Raw genomic sequence first — 17,828 nt, 5'->3', positions numbered from 1 at the left:
ATACAAGAAGGAAGCCACTTCTGAATAATAGTCAGTCATCTATATTTAGTGAAGGTTATTTTGACTGTTGACTTAACAAATTATGAGAAACATGACATTTGTACATGACATGTACGTGATCTTGTACATGACATTTTGGTTGCATATCTTTTCTGTGCAAATCTAAGTTCATATGATGCCTCAGGCTCTAATTTTATGTGAGCTTCACACTTGATGATGCATAGAGGAGACATAACATGCCTTTCTTTAAAGGGACACTAAAGAGAAACACTTAATCAGTTTAGACTAAAAAAGTATTCTTTGAAAACTCTATTTTCATTAATTTCATGATATGTTTGAACTACAAGAAGCTTTTGTGCCATCATGAGTTATATCAAGTAGGAGAGCTTGAGACAAACCCTGGTTTAACACAGAGTTACGTGCCCTGATTTGAAGACAGTGACGAATTTATGAAGTATACAAGGTGTTTAATTTGCCAGAGTATTTGGCCTTGCTTAAAGCAACAAAAATTGAATTTAAACAAAAGTACGGCATCGCTAAGGACTTGTACTTTTTGAATCTTGGAGAAAGACTTGTCAGGGATACCAAAGAGTTTTGGAGGTATGTGAAGTGTAGTGGCAAAGACAACAGATCGATACCTGCTTTGAAAAATGATGAAACAATCATTCATGATAATGAGTCTAAAGCTAAAGTTTTTTAGCCATTATTTTTCATCTGTGTTTTTGCCGTCTAGCTCATGTACTGTCTGTTTTGCACTACCTGTTGAAATAGACCGCATGTTGGAAGTAATCTTTTGTGTCAATGGTATTCGTAAATTATTAAAAAATGTGAACCAGGCTAAGGCATGTGGCCCTGATGACATTCCTGCTGCTATCATAAAAAATCCTGTGGATGTGTTATGCTTTTATTTTGCCTGGTCGTTCCAGAACACCCTCCATGAAATCGACATGCCTGATAATTGGAAGTTAGCGTGAGTCGTGCCCTTACATAAGAGCAGTGTGTGAAACTTCATTCAGAACTACAGACCCGTCTCCTTAACTAGTATAAGCTCTAAAATTATGAAGCATGTAATGTATAGTTGTGCTATGGCTTATTTAGCAAAACATAATTTTCTAAGCCCCAACCAACATGGTTTCAGGCGTGGTTCATCTTGCGATACACAGATGGTTTATTCACGATTTAGCTTCGGCAATTGATAAGCAACAAGTTGTGAACTGCGTTTTTTTAGATTTCCGTAAAGCATTTGGTGTAGTAGCACACAGTCTCCTACTCTCCAAATTAAAAGTTTACAACTTGGATGGTAAAGATCGCATTGCTGAATATTTGTCATTGCAGAAACAGGCTGTTGTTCTGAACGGAATATCTTCATAATAATCACCAGTTACGTCGGGAGTTCCCCAAGGCTCAGTGTTGGGACCACTATAGTTTTTGTTGTATATTAATGATATGTCAATAGGTATACAGTCTTCATTCAGAATGTTTGCCGACGATTGTGTTTAGAGAGTGGTAGACGCCATTTATGATTCACAAATTTTGCAAGCTGATTTAGATACTCTAGCAGACTGGTGCGTGCGTTGCGATGTCATTAAATATAGATAAAACTGTTCACGTCACCTTCACAAGAAAACGTACTAATCATCCCTCTAAGTATACAATTCATGATTTTACTCAGAACATAAGCAAGGACTTTAAATATCTAGGCATCTTTTTTACTTCTGACTTACTTACGATAGAACAAGCATTAACTATATTGTAAATAAGGCAGCATCAGTTTTGGGATTCCTGCGACGGAATTTAGTCATCTACCAAGTAACTTAAGAACGCAGCTGTACTTCAGTCATATACACTCAATACTTGAATATGGATGTGTTGGTACCCACATACGTCTGAGCTTATAAATAGGTTAGAAAAAATCCAGAATAGGGCAGTTAGGTTTGTTCTTGGTAGCTACAGCCAGCAGCTTGGAATGACAGAAAGCAAACAAACTTAAATGGCAAGAGCTGAAGGACTGTAGAAGGCATGTCAGATTAAAATTTTTCCACTGTGTTTATTATTCTAAAACAGGCATAACCATGAGCAATATATCCAGGCACCACACTATATATCAAAGCGACTCGACCACTGTTTAAAGGTCAGGGAATTTTTTTGTAGGGATGAAGTCTTGCATTATTCTTTTTTTGTTGGAACTGTTCGAGATTGGAACAGTTTGCCATTGAGCATTGTATATACCACATCAAATGATGCCTTTTTCTACACACTGAAATAATTGTTTATGTACCTAGTTAATTCTGTAACCTCCCTGCTGTAATGCCCTACGTGGCAATGCAGTTAACTATATATATATAATAAATGAATAATAGATAAATAGGTTTATTAGTAAAGGAGCAAATGAAGGTAAAAGTGCAATATGTCGAATTTCGTGCCGAAACCCCAGTACTGGCATGTCATGTGATGTCACAAACTTCAAAGCATTTTTTTGCACTTGGGCCCCATTGACTTAGTAAAAGTTTGCAAAACTTGCCAAGTTCATTCTTTATCTTATTTAGGATACAATATCGTCCATTTTTACCAATAAAGAATTAACTAGGGCTTAGGAGATGCTGTCATAATCCATGACGTCATGGCGAACTGGATCTTGAAGGCAGCATCGCCACCTATCTTTTGTTTTTGCAGCTTTTCTGGCTTGCGAAGTCTCTTCTCATAGAAAGAGAGGCTTTCTTTTTTTGGTATTGTAGATGGGCAGTATACTAATACAGGTGAAATTATTTTTCACTTTCATGTCCCTTAAGCAATGCAGCATAAGACTTTCGTTCTTAAGCAATGCAGCAAAACTTTGTTCAAGAATGCTGCACCGGTTTGCTGTGCAGTCAAATTTTGTTAATGGTCTCAACACAACATGAATTAGTTCAAAGTAGCCGAAGTAACCTTCAAAATTTGTATAGGATTCCACTTTTATTCATATGTCACAGTGCTCCATGATTTTCACAACTTTCGTCAGCAACAGCTCCTGTATGTATGATCAGACTTGCAAGATGTTCTCTTTTATGTTGTTTAAGGGGGGATACAGGGATTGGATCACAAAAATAGCTAAAAATATTGACTTTTGGAAACCACTCATTTTGGCACCTGCAATGCTTAATTTATGCTTTATCAGAACAATTTAGCTGAAATGCATTCTAAGTGCCAGAAAAAAATAATTTTGTCAGCACAGACAGCGAGAATGGAGCTCAAAATAAAAAAAAATACAAAAGTTCACGAAACAATCTCGTCTTTCCAGTCACCGAGTGCCACCAGCCTGGCATAATTTGAAGCTTAAAATTACACCTTCCTATTTTTATCCTTTTCACCTACGATGGCTGTATAGGAAAAGCGCAGGCGTTTAAATATCTGGGGCAGGTCTGACAAAGTTTGCGTGCAATGCCCATGGCTCAGCATGCTGAAAGGCACCTTGTGATTGGCTGTTGCTATGAGAACAGGTGCACTGATGCTGCCAGTACAGTGCTCCTTGTGCGAACCACAGTCTGTAATTGAGGCATCCACATGAAAAGGAGAGGGCTGTGTCAGCCAGCTGTCCATTACCCCGAGTGACATAAGGCTTAAGTATCTTGCTAGTGCGTGCAGGAAGTGATAGCCATGATACGCAAGTCATTCAAACATGTAAAAAGTCATTGTACTCATATCTTCATCGTGCAGCACTAAACAAATGGGGACACATAAAAAAGACACCAGGACAAGCGCTTCCTTGCACTAGTCCTTGTGTCTTCTTTGTGTCCCCATTTGCTTAGCAGAAAGTTTCATGATTAATCAATTCCAACTAGGCCGAGTTGCAGTGATGCTTCAATTTAATCATATCTTCTCTATCTTTTGGTAATGATGTTGTGCACACATATATACGAATGCTTCCTAATAAAAATGATATTTGTAAGTCCATGTCCTGTGCATTTCTTCCACAAAATGACATTTCGCTCGTTTGGGTAGTAAATTCATGTCAAAGAAAAAACAAGCTCAAAGTGTCTTAAACCAATTAGCCAAATTCTTTTCGTCTGCATCCTGCTTTCTTTTCTTTTTTTCACATGAATGATGCCAATTGCCTGTTAACAAATTTTTCCAGCACACGGAAATAATGCTTTCTGTCACGAAAAAAACTAGTCCACTGCTGTAACTCTGCATAAACAAGTATTAGAACTTGCAATGGCTTGGTCACAGTCAAGTAGAATGTATTTAAATAACAGGAATTGGAAAATAGCATTTAACTAATGCGTGACAATTTTTATTTCTTTCATAACTGGGATGTTGGCCTACATAGGAGCCATATTGCGGTGGAACTCTTTTTAGATAGTACTGTGCTCAAAGTTCATGGCACATTTGCCAAGAATTTTGAGTCTACAAAGCCAATATGTAAAAAAATACTATAAAATGCATCTATTACTGCTTGCAGGTGCAAGATGACACACTGACAATCGAGCAAACAATTGTCCAGGATCGTGGCCACTACATCTGCTTGGCAGAAAACAGAGAAGGCATAGCTCGGGCCACTGCTGTGCTGGAAGTGGACCGTAAGAGCATTTGTGCAGCTCTTCTTGCTTATTGGCTCTTCTTGACATTTAAAGGCTATAGAAAGAGAGCTTGTCTTTTTGCTTGTAAGACCATCGATTTTAGGCAGTTTTTACAGCATGCCTAAAGGGAACCTTGCAACAAAATGGAATTACCTTGCAGAAGCCAGCGAAATATACTGTATCATGCTTGTCTAATGTAGTTTAGAAGCTTAAATAACTTCTGGAGCATGTGTACAGATGTCATTATAGAGAAGCTTGCTTTTTGCAATCATTTGTTATGACAAACAGGCAGCATATATACAACCATATCATTTTTGCTTGAATGTTTGAGGTCTGCACATTTTCGTTTGGTATCATTGCATTAGTTTCGACAGTCAGTGCGGTGGGCAGAATTAGTGTTTGTAAGTAAATACTAGCTCCATGCTCACAGCCTACTCTTGGCACATAGCCTCCACTTAAGTCTGGTTCCAGTGCACTGCACTTGTGTGTACAAAATTATCAGTCCTGTGTATGCTGAGATATGGGGCAACTTTTGATGACTCGGGCAAAGTTCAGGTACTGCGAGTATTATGAGAAAGTATAACATGCAGAGCAACTGGCATCACAAATGTACAGTAGTATATTCCAGTACATCGCCATGCAAGGCGTGCTTGCATGGGACAGCACCTGTTCATGTTCCAGTACCTTTGTGGGTGGGCATGATGGCCTGTGCAGGTAGTGGAAACATAGACAAAAATATTCAGCTTTCCTTGCATGCTTGAAGGTATCAAAGCCATGAGAGGCCAAGAGGTGCTTACTTAAGGAACATGAACATTTATTTTTATTTTTTAATAATTTGATGGCTACACAGATTTTAAGATAAGAGATAAGATAGAAATTGCAGAACTGTCAAAACTGATCAACAAGGCGAAAATAAGTGATATTCGAAACTATAACGTGAGAAAGACTGAAGAAGCCGTAAAAAATGGACGCAGCCTGAAATCAGTGAGAAAGAAACTTGGCATAGGACAAACCAAGATGTATCCACTAAAAGATAAGCAGGGTAATATCATCAGCAATCTCGAAGATACAGTAAAAGCAGTGGAAGAATTCTACACTGACCTTTACAATACCCAGACGACTTAGGAGCACTCTATTCAAAACAACAATGAACAGTGTACAGAAACTCCTCCTATAACTAGAGATGAGGTCAGAAAGGCCTTGCAAGGCATGAAACAGGGAAAAGCGGCAGGAGAGGATGGAATAACAGTCGATTTAATCAAAGATGGAGGAGACATAATGCTTGGAAAACTGGTGGCTCTCTATATGAAGTGTCTATCGACTGCAAGGGTCCCAGAAAACTGGAAGAATGCAAACATTATACTAATCCACAAGAAGGACGACGTTAAAGAACTAAAAAATTATAGGCCCATTAGCTTACTCCCTGTATTATATAAAATATTTACCAAAATAATCTCCAATAGAATAACGACAACACTGGACTTTAGTCAACCAAGGCAGCAGGCTGGCTTCAGGAAAGGTTACTCTACAATGGATCACAAACGTGTCATTAACCAGGTTATCGAGAAATCCGCAGAGTACAATAAACCTCTCTATATGGCTTTCATTACGAAAAAGAATTTGATTCAGTAAAGATACCAGCAGTCATAGAGGCATTGCGTTATCAAGAAGTACAGACCACTTACGTAAATACCGTGGAAAATATCTACAGAGATTCGACAGCCACCTTAATTCTACACAATAAAAGTAGGAAGATACCTATAAAGAAAGGGATCAGACAAGGAGACACAATCTCTCCAACGCTATTCACTGCGTGCTTAGAAGAAGTATTCAAGCTATTAAACTGGGAAGGCTTAGGAGTAAAGATCGACGGAAAATACCTCAACAACCTTCGGTTTGCCGATTACATTGTTACAACAAATGATTGAGGACCTTAACAGGGAGAGTGTAAGAGTGGGGCTGAAGATTAATATGCAGAAGACAAAGATAATGATAAATAACCTGGCAAGGGAACAAGAGTTCAAGATTGCAAGTAAGCCTCTAGAGTCTGTGGAGGAGTACGTTTACCTAGGTCAATTAATCACAGGGAACCCGGACCACGAGAAGGAAATTAACAAATGAATAAAAATGGGTTGGATCGCATACGGCAGACATCATAAGCTCCTGAATGGGAGCTTACCATTATCATTGAAAAAGAAAGTATACAATCAGTGCATTTTACCGGTGCTGACATATGGCGCAGGGACTTGGAGGCTGACAAAGAAGCTTTAGAACAAGTTAAGGACTGCACAAAGAGCGATGGAGCGAAGAATGCTAGGCATAACCTTAAGAGACAGAAAGGGAGCAGTATGGATCAGAGAGCAAACGGGTATAGACAATATTCAAATAGACATTAAGAGAAAAAAATGGCGCTGGGCAGGTAATGTAATTAATGCTCAGACTAGATAACTGTTGGGCCATTAGGGTAACAGAATGGGTACCAAGAGAAGGGAAGCGCAGTAGAGGACGAAAGAAGAATAGGTGGTGTGACGAGATCGCAGTGAGAGGCCTTCGTCCTGCAGTGGACATGAATAGGCTGATGATGATGATGATGACAGATGTTATGGTAAAGATTATGTCGTATATGTGTGAAAACAGCATAACCTTATTTTTGTGAACGACGACAAAAAATGTGCAAAAATAATCATGTAGGATTTCGTCACTTGCTACTTTAACATTGGCTTCATATTAAAAACTACACATCATAAAAGGTGATAAAGAAAGTATAACTGTTATGAGAGTGACCATGGAGAGTACAGGAATTATGAATCAAGTTAAGTTCTTGGGTCTTACATGGCAAAGCCACTGTCTGATAATGAGGCATGCTGTAGTGAGAGACTCTGGATCATTTTTGACCACCTGGGGTTAAATATAAGCACATGAACGTTTTTGCATTTCAACCCCTTCGAAACGCAGCCACTGCAGCCATGATGAAACCTGCAACCTTGGGCTCAGCAGTGCAACGCCATAGTCACTGAGCTACCGAGGTAATATGGAAATTGAAGGAGAAAAATGGACCTACCATTGTGACCACAAGGAATAATAATCCAACACATGAGCAACCGGCCCTCGAATTCCATAGCAAGCTCAGTGGAAAGCATGCAAAGGAGCCCCCCCCTCCCCCCCCCAAAACAAAAGAAAAGAAAATTAAAAAGGAAAAAGAAAAAGTGAGAGCATGATCAGATATTAATAACAATTCAGGAAGGAATTTAATATTATTTGAAAGTCATTGGATAGATAAAGAGAAACCATAATGATGGCCTGGTGCGGATTTAAATATTGCAGTCTCAAGTCGCTAAAAAGCACCAAGGAAACACAGAAGTAGGAAAAAATATATTAAATCGCTTCAAGAAATTTTAGGAAAATCGGAAGGATACAGAAAACAGAGCAATAATATTTTCATAGTAACCACTGTGTCTGTGTATGTACGTTGAACTGACTTGGTAGGGTAGGTCGAGAGGAATTATGGTCCCCCTTAAATGTCCTGATATTTGCCTGAGGTGTGGTATCTTCATCAGTGATGGTACAGGCTGTGTGGTTGCAGTGTGTAGCAGCGATGGTTAAATGTTAGGCTGTGTTGGTGCCTGCCCAGATCTGTGCAGGCATGATCATACGAGACAAGCAAGATAAGTTGTGCAGGCCTTAGGGAGCTTGACAGAAACTGCTGCAGTATGGATGCTCTCAAGGCCCACAAATAATTGTATAGTAGTAGTGAAACTGTGTAACAGTAGTAGTAGTAGTAGTAGCAGCTTTGTTGGAATAAAAGGGGAAAAAGAGGTATGCAATGAAGGGTGGCGGATATTGTAACTGTCTTGCTCCTCAGTGGACACCTGAACTGTCCTACAGTTGTGAGAAAGATGCAGGTGAGAAGAAAAGATAGAGTAGAAGAAAGTTATAATATTATAGATGTAAATAAAATGGGAAAAAAGGGGGGAGGGACGACCAAAGAAGTACACTAGAAAAGAAATGCATGATAATGAATGACATATATATGATACCTATATAGTGAAAGCTCTTTAACAGCTCAACTGCTTTGTCATTCTGCTGCAGCAGGGGCCTGCCCCCTGCCCACTCTACAGTTACAATCACTATCCAATATTTTATGGATAATGATTGCAAGTGAAGACAGGACTGAGAGGCCCCTGCTCAACCAGACTGACAAGGAAGTTGAGCTGTTAAAGAGCTTGCATTCCATAGGTGCACCATATACTAGGAATGCATAAATGTTTGAGTTTAAAATTTGAATGGAATACTGATTGCTGATTTAATTCGAAATGAATTTTGAGTACTTAAAATTTGAATTACAAATGCTATTTCAAACTGTTAAGTAGCTAAACCCACCAGTGCAGCCTTTAATGTTGCTGTGTTGTAAACCCTGGAAGCTACAGCCAGTAGCAGTGGCAAAGTAATGTTTGCAAGAATTGTGTTGGCATCTTGTTCAGTCATCATTGTAAAGCTGTTGGGTCACATGTTTTGGAGAAAAAAGAAATATCTTTTATAGTTGTTTCATTTCTGCAGCCTTCCACTAAAAAACTTATAGAATCATCTAGCAGCTAAAGCTGAGGAAAGTTTGTGTTTGCAAAACAGTAGTGTTTCTTAATATATACTCTCACATCACAGCTGTGATTGAATGTTTTACCATATATACTCGTGTAAGGGCCACTTTCATGTAAAAGCTGCATTCCCACTTTGGAGGGCAAAATTTTGGGGAAAAACTCAAGACGTCCTGCCGGAAAGCGAAGTTAGTTCCATTTCCGCTAGATGACGCTAGCTGCTTTTCTGTTAACACCACTCAGGCCAGCACTGCCACGCCATTATTTCTTTGTGTGGCATCGTCTCAGCTGTGTTGGCAGTGTTTCCAGTCACATTGGTGACATTTCGCCTCTAGATAACAAAGTGCTGCTTGGGTCAACGCCAGTCGGGGATGATGGGCTGGCATCTGAGGTCGTTTACTGCAGCGTTATGTCATTTGCGCCTCTCTTATCCTCTGCTACAGTTGCAGAAACAGAATGGCTGCAGCCTACCAAGATTCTAGAAAAAAGAGTGCAGCCCTTATACGAGTATATATGGTATAAAGCTTTAGTAGAGTAATTAAGTTCATTTTGATATTCGATATGCCTTTGCTAAAGTTTATGCTAAAAGTTGTATTGTATTGGGGCAAGTGTATCAAAGCTGAATGACTTTGCCCTCTGTCTCTTTTTAAGGGTGATGATAAGTATCTTACATACAAAACTGGCCTAATGGAAAAGCAAAACATGAGATTTTGCACTAAGAGTTTAGATTTGCTTGGGAATTCTGGAAGTATGAAATGATTGCAAGTGTATGATTTGGAAGGCCACTGTGACCAAGCATACAGTTTAGCATCTGCAGTTAATGTTCAATTTCTCAGGGAGGGAGGTTCCACTTGTGGAGATCTACCCCAAGAACATACCACCACTTCACCATGGAGACACTGCATTTCTGCAGTGCAGACCTATAGCTGGGATACCAACACCAACGGTGGAATGGACACGTGCTGACGGCAGTCCTTTCACCCCCAGCACTGAACTCACCGGCCCTGGGATCATTCGGTAAATATTTCAAAGGTTTTTCCAGATTCCTAATTGAAGGGCTTTATTAACTGCAGCAAATAGAAAAACAGGGAATTAAATAAAAGAAGGTTGGTTAACTATGCTTTATGTATCAACAGGCGTTCTACAACAGGTGTCTGTGGAATTGGGTCAATTGGTACATCGCTGGGCTGCGAAGTATATTCCACTTCTATAAAAAAGGCTGAAAGTGCAAGACCCTATGCAATATCGGTTGTAGCAAAAAAGCTTTTACGCAAGATAACTTGTATGTGCTTGGCTATTTGGTGGCTGCTGTAGCTTTCCATGTGTGTGCATTTGAGAAAAATAAAGCAGTCAGTGAAAAGATGTAGCAAGGTGGTATAGCCACTGGCATTCAAAGCTTGTCACACTCACACAGCACCAGTATACAAGGCCAGAACTGGCACAATAAGCAGGGTTGCCAACCCTCGAGTGGACAGGATAGGCAGGGGGCTGGTGGCGGTGACCAAGCCTGTCAGTGCCACGAGCTGCCAGTCTGTACATGCAACAAAATTTATTTTTTACACCCTACTATGTTGTGATTTACAACAAGAAAGTAGTAGTTGCCTGGCTAACACAGTCACCAATACAGATAAAGGTACTGTGAATGGTTAGGGCGGCCAACACAAGTAGAACCATGACAGAGAACTAGGAGGATGTTTAAGCTTCACCTTTAAGAGTGGAACGCGAAAGCATTCAGATATCCCTGACTGCTTGTCATGCCTCCTGACAGCTGCAGCTTATGTAACCATAATGTTTACCTGGAAACACTGGAGGTGGAAGCTACCTACGCATGAAGGCAAGCTTTAAGGTCCTTCCTTTTTTCTCCTCCTTTGCCTCTGCACACCGCTGCCGCAGATGCGCAGAGGTGAGTGCCATCTGGATGGTGTTGCAAGGAACCGAGCGGAGTGCGCCGCTCTGTAAATGGTAGGAACACTAGAAAAGAGATTTGTGTTTAAGTTTACGTGTTACACAATTATGTTTTCTCGTATGTTCGAATTACAATCAAACGCTATCATGTCTGTAGGTTGTGTGTAAGTTGTAACTTACGATTTTTCTGATGCATTTTACTTTGAGAAATTCAATTAGTTCAGTAATGGCTATATACGCCACGCGGAGGGCCTGCGTGGTTCAGTATGCGTGGTTCGGTATGCGTGGTTCAGTATGCGTGGTTTGGTATGCATGGCTCAGAATTATTTTTCGCTCACAGAACGCCCGGCGCTGATGCCGGATGCTGACACTGGTTTCTCTGCGATGTGGGGCCCTTAACATGAAATGAAACCACCTTCATGTTAATACAGTGCAACAGAAGACAAAAGAGAAGAACGTGCAACTGAGCTGTCATGCAATAATAAAAGAAAATTTTGTTTATTGATTGTTATTCAGTAGAAAAAAAACCTAAAGTTGGGACATTTGGCCGTCCTAACTGGGTCAAGTCAGGACTCTGCACATTTTCTCAGAAGTTGGGACTGTCCCACTTAAGTCGGGATGATTTGCGGCAACCCTAACATAAAGAGGAGCTGTTAACATGCAGTGCAGATGCAAAGACACCATGCAGAACAACTTCACACACAAGATCTGGGGAGTGCAGCTACTCAATGAATCAATAATAATCAGATATTTATTTATTTGCATGATAATTACATGTAGATGGACCGAAACTAAAAGCCACGAATGTGTCTTGAAAGTGTTCCAAGGCCCGACAACATCCAAGGCAAACAGCTGCACAGTTTGAGTATACCCGCACTCTCTCTCTATTTAAGAAAAAGAAAAAAAAAACGAACAGCTCTGTACCCATAACATAAATGAGATCATGACCGGCATGTTGTACACGGAGAAGATAAACTATACGAAGACAGTTTATACAGGCAAACAGGTACTCAAATATATCAATGCTAAATGTTAGTTAATTGTTGCAAGAAGAAATAACTACACTATGGAATCACACTGCTAGCACTAAAGAAGTAATGATGATATACAAAAGTCTCGCTACATAGCACCAGTTACGCTTCTCTCTGAAGAAAGTGAAGTTTAAAGTGCTTTTGGGGCAATGTAAGAATGTTTGTATTGTTTTTCTTGTGTATATTTAATGTGCTAGGGAGACTAAACTGTAAACATTGCTTTGCGTAATTGGTCTTCGTATGGGGTATTCACTCCTCTGTACTGTGTGTTGTGACATGCTTCTCCTTAAATTTTAGCTTGGCAATTGTTTTCATGAAATCACAAACATATTGCGGATAAAATCTTAGGTTATAAAGCAGACGGTATTCAAAAGTGAGGTGTATGTTTAAAACGTATTGTATGAATGAATTTGGTGTGTGTGCTGTGTAAGCAATGCCAGCAATAATTCTTATTGCTTTCTTCTGCAGTGTTAATAGGTTTGTGGTGTTAGTCTTACATGTGGTACCCCAGACAAGGTGGCAACAGTTAGTGTAGGCGTGAAATATGGCATGATAAATTGTAAGCTTTAATTTTGGTGAGAATTCAAAGTGGCATTTGGATAAGAAACAATCAAACAAGATAATTTCCATGTTAAGAAAAGTGTTCACTCTATCTCGTGTGTTAATCGAAAACTACTCCTAAAGATTTAAAGCTATCAACAATTGCTATTTGGTGGTTGTAAAGGAGGAGTTTTTTTATTTACAGATACTATTTTGTTTATTGCACAAAAGATAACACTTTTAGTCTTCCTGGTGTTAATAGTAAGTCTAGTTGCTGTGGCTGAATCGTGTAAAGTGGTGAACACAGTGTCACTATTTTGTCACTAGAGAAACCACTGAGGAAGATGCTAGTGTCATCTGCATACAACATTTAAGACACATCATCCACAACAAATCAGTTGCAAGCTAGATAGAAAGTTATCAATGACGATCACTTGCTTGCATTTACTCAAATGTGAGTGTATGAGTTCAAGCAATTGGCCCCGAATGCCGTAATGTTAAAGTTTTCAGGGCAAGATGGTGGGGTTAAGCATGTCAAATTCCTTGCTGAAGTCAACAAAAATGCCGAGTGTTATATTTTTAGCTTCAATGTTACCTAAAATGAGTTCCTTCTAGACAAGTAAAGCGGATTCTGTTGATTTGCCTTTCCGGAAGCCTAACTGACAGTCTGTTAATAAGGAGTGCTTGTTGCAAAATCTCAATTCCTTTCAACAATATTTTTTCAAGTGCCTTAAAAGATATGGGGAGAACAGAAATAGGATGATAATGGCTTGCGTTATTCAGGTCTCCTTCTTTGTAGATCACAGATACTTTTGTATTTTCATGTTGGCTGGGAATACTCCAAGTGATATCGACAAGTTAAACATTTCTACCAAGTGTGGCACAGTGATGTCTGCTATAAATTTTATTGGTCGTCAATGAGTATAATTTGACAGACGCTGTTTTGTACTTAGATTCATCGATATTAGATATGCTGCCATTTTCTTTGCATGCACTTCTATGAATATCATTTGCCTTAACAGGAATTTGGCAATCTAAACGTCATAAACCAATGAACTTTTTGTCTATGTTTAATTTAACATTGTTAAATATCTTTTCTTTAGATTTACTAGATTCTCAAAGGATGAAGAAGGAACATATGTTTGTTCTGCTGAGAATGCAATGGGCAAGGTGACTGCACAAACAACACTAAAGATGCAAGGTGAGTGTGAAACTTTTATGTTGCAGGTGCTAATTTGCATTTGTGCAGAAGATTGTATAGTCTGTTCAGACTAGAATAATCAAGCATGACCTTAAAAGATAGTTAAAAGTGAAAATGTATTGAATTGCTGTTAGGCAATTAAAGAAAACAAGAAAAACATTATTATTGAGGACTGCCAAGTATGGTAGCTTCATGTGCAGATATTCTTGTTGTCAGTGGTAGACATAACAAAAGATTAATGTTGGTAAGCAAGTGAGAGCAGTGAGTGCTGGCACCTCCAGCACAGCATACTTGAATGAAATATTCAAATTTGAAACTATAGCATGAAATTGCACAATGCAAAAAGATGAACACTGATGCACTAATAGTCCTATATATAAATATGAAAGTCTGTAGCCCCTTAGGCTGCATAAGCATGACTTGTGGAACAGAATTGCTTGAAGAACATTACACTACAGGGTACTATCTGAATGTACCAGATAGGAAAAAAAGGAAAACGGTTAGGTTTTCAAAAATTTCCAGAAACATTTATTAGCACAGAATGTATTTTTACACATTCCTTTTCAAGATCCTGTTCAGGTCAGCAATCTTCATTGCCAGAGCCTTTAATCCACTTCAACCAGAGGACGTCCTTTTGAGAAAGTGGTTAAAAACGAGAACCTTGGCACAAGAATACACACATATAGAAACAGTTAAAAGCAGTGGTTGTAGTTATAGCACTAAAGGTGTGCTGAGAAAATAGTAAGCTGACACAATATTTGCTTCCGAATTGGAATAATGTGGCTCTGCAATTACCAAACTAGCTTTAGGACAAAATGTGATATGTTAGCTCAAAACAAATACCATAACAAAAAATGATGGTGCCTAACACGACAGAACAGAAAACGCACAATACAGTAAAAGCTTGTTAATTCGCATTCCGCAGGCATGCTACGAAAATTCAAATTATAGAAAATGCGAATTAATGAAAGTCACAGAAGAAATCACTCGGTTAAGGCGCGTATATAGTCCAACATGGCGTGAGCATGCATGCACACACGCTGCGTCACATTGGTGTGAACAGCGTCTATACTTCGAAGCACTCATGCAGCCAACATAACCGGATGCAGCCAACGTGGTCCGACATGCCCGACGTTGAGATGGCTCTTGCTCCATCCGTGCGTTCGTCGCGCCGACTGGTGCAGAGAAAAAAAGATCTTGCAGTTTTGCCCGAAAAGCGAAGCATCGATTGTGATAGCAAATTAGTAGATAGCTATACGAAGTAAGGATAGCAGTTCTATCGGCCGTGTAAACTTGTAAACATTCACTTACTAACTGCATTAACAAGTATGGTGTCACGCACGCACAGGTAAACATGAGCACATCTAGCTCGATGACCGCGGAGACTTGCTGAAAAACGCTGGAGTGAGACATCACGGCACTAGCAGCAAGTGAATTGACCTTCATACAGCTCTCGCTTCAATGCGAACGAAACATAGAAAGCACATCGCATACGAAGCTACCGGCACTACGCGCACTCTGCAAATGTTGCTGATCGCTTTCAATATACGGCACCCGCATAGTCGCGCCGTAAGCAGCAGCCTCCTCAGCCGCCGGAGAAAAACGTTCCCACCTCTCTCCTTCCCCCTCCCTCCACCGCACCCCAGGGCCTCCCGCGCGACAGGAGAGGGTGCGCATCTGCTCCACCTTCCTCGCTCGTGCATGCGAGATTGATCCGTGTTCACCGGCTCACCCTTGCACGCTTTTGCTCGCACATACAGCATACGGTGCATGGTGACAATTTCAGAGAGGTTTAGCTTGTCTGGTATTCGGGTAAATGCAGGCGGACGAGGGGGGGGGGGGGGGGCACTGGGGTGGAGGCATAAATGGGAGTGGTCTGCATGGCGCAGTCGTCTGGTGGTGCAGAGCTCAGACAGACAAAAACAGCTAATATTGCCTCACCCAAGTGTATTCTACTTCGCTGCTGGTGTAAATTTTTGGCACTGGCGTAATCGTGTTGCTGCCAAAAATTTATACCCGCAGTGAAGTAAAATACACTTGGTTATTGCAATATTCACTGTTTTTGGCTGTTTGAGCTTTGCACTACCAGGTGGCTGCACCATGCAGGCCGCTCCCATTTATGCCTCCGCCCCAACGCCCCGTGCACCTGCATTTACCCGACTACCAGACAAGCTAAACCTCTCTTTTATCGCCCCTGAGCTTTATACGGAACCTCACGGGAGTGAAGGGACCTGCAACAGAAGCATTGGCCATGCCTCGCCAGGCCAAACACATCGCTCTCCAGTCAGGCCTAAACAAAGGACCGCAGATGGAAAAAGCAAAGCAAAGCAAAGCTGCCCGCGCGGCGGCGCCGGCATCGCCAATATGCTCTTGCGCACTAGCACTCTCCCCATCCATGATAGCGCGGCATTCGAATTAATGGTGACAGTGCGGATTTCAGTGTGAATTAGCGGGATGTGTTACATATTGCTTTCAATACATTGCTGGATGGACCGCGGCAGCTACTTCAAATGATCCGAAATTTTGAATTAACGAGTTGTGAATTAACGAGCTTTTGCTGTATCACCATAAGGTGTTCTGTTTATGACGTCAAAACTGTGTGCAGATGAGAAACAACCCTAGGCAGAAATCATGCATGGCATTGTCGGAAACGGGCATTTCATTGCTGTAACACACACAACCATCGGGCTGATGACACTGTACTGAAGTACAGTGAACTCTCTTTAAAGAGAACCTCGAGGGACCAGGGAAATTGGTTCCATTTATCATGAGTTCCATTTACTGAGAGACAAAGCTGAATACAATTTCATGAATACAAAACCAACCAACCATGAGGATGGTGTTCTGTTTAAAAAGCAGTTCCGTTTAAGCGATTTTCGTTTATCAAGATTCCACTGTATGCCCACTTCTGGGTTTAAGAAAACACAACAGCTTTATACTGTACTAGAAGCATAAGTAAGTAGAATAATTTTTTCTAAACAGTAGAATCAGTGCCAGGGAAAAACACCGCACATTGATGCATGCTGATGGATCCACAAAGCCGCAAAGTACAGGGGTAAAAACATTTGCCTTACAATGTTTCGAAGATGCAACAGAATCCACTGAGGAAACCATCCAAATATACTACTGCATGAATGAGGTGGTGCAAGAACTTACCCCACGCGTTCCTTGGAAACAGATTGTTCATTCACAAACAAATGCGCACCACTTGCTTTGACATGGGAGCCACCAATGCACACATGCTGTGTGCAACTACAGCTGACTACATTTGCAGTTTTATGTTCTTCCTGCCAGCCATGTTCCCTGCTCTGTAATGCTGGTCTTTGATGTCAAAAATATTATGGCCATTTATATGCAGTAATTATGGCCATTTATATGCGGTAATGTAAGTAATTTAGGTTATATGTTTAACAATACTGCATGCATCTTTTAATAGAAGATATGGGTCAAATGAAACTTCAGTGGCAAACCATGGGGGCAAACAAATGTGGTTGCCACAATTTGATCATCATTCATGAGCTCACCTGGCACTATGACTCTGCCTTCCAGAATACAGTTGGTTTCGTGTTTGTTTCTTTTTTGGTGGGGGGGAGTACTTGTTGTGCTATAAACAAGCTGTTCCCTCAACAACTCATCGCAACAATGCTGAACAGAGGCCTTGTTAGGCAACGTTGTCAGCGAATCAAAATCGGCAAGACCATGTAGGTGCATACGGGGACCAGTTTCACTACCTTAGTTCACTGAAATTTATGCATACGTGTGAACGCAGTGTGCTGCACATTTGTACAGCAGAATCCTTAATGATTCAGTGATAAATCAGAAACACTTTTCAGGCACACAAGTGATCCTCTAGTGTTAATCTACTTTCCCCCTTGCATTAAGCAAGCAACAAACAAGAGCAGCAGAATCCAGCAATACATGTTGCCTAACAGATCAGAAACAATCTGCATGAGACCAATAGGACCTATTAGACTTATAAAGAAACTAGTAGACACGCAACACT

The 17,828-nt window shown here is 40.4% G+C and overlaps 1 protein-coding gene across 1 annotated transcript in view; it reads left to right on the top strand.

The window, feature by feature from the left end:
* trol (terribly reduced optic lobes) overlaps positions 1–17,828 on the top strand; it is a 591,503-nt gene that overhangs the window by 463,337 nt on the left and 110,338 nt on the right. The window contains exons 74-76 of the mRNA XM_055065643.2: positions 4,439–4,556; positions 9,985–10,165; positions 13,728–13,825. Of these exons, the coding sequence (XP_054921618.1) occupies positions 4,439–4,556; positions 9,985–10,165; positions 13,728–13,825 (397 nt within the window). The remainder of the gene's footprint in view (positions 1–4,438; positions 4,557–9,984; positions 10,166–13,727; positions 13,826–17,828) is intronic.

Source organism: Dermacentor andersoni, chromosome 3 (genome assembly GCF_023375885.2).
Source record: "Dermacentor andersoni chromosome 3, qqDerAnde1_hic_scaffold, whole genome shotgun sequence".
Taxonomy (NCBI): Eukaryota; Metazoa; Arthropoda; class Arachnida; order Ixodida; family Ixodidae; genus Dermacentor; species Dermacentor andersoni.
The sequence above is the reverse complement of the archived record's forward strand: the minus strand, read 5'-3'. Positions and strand labels throughout refer to the sequence as shown.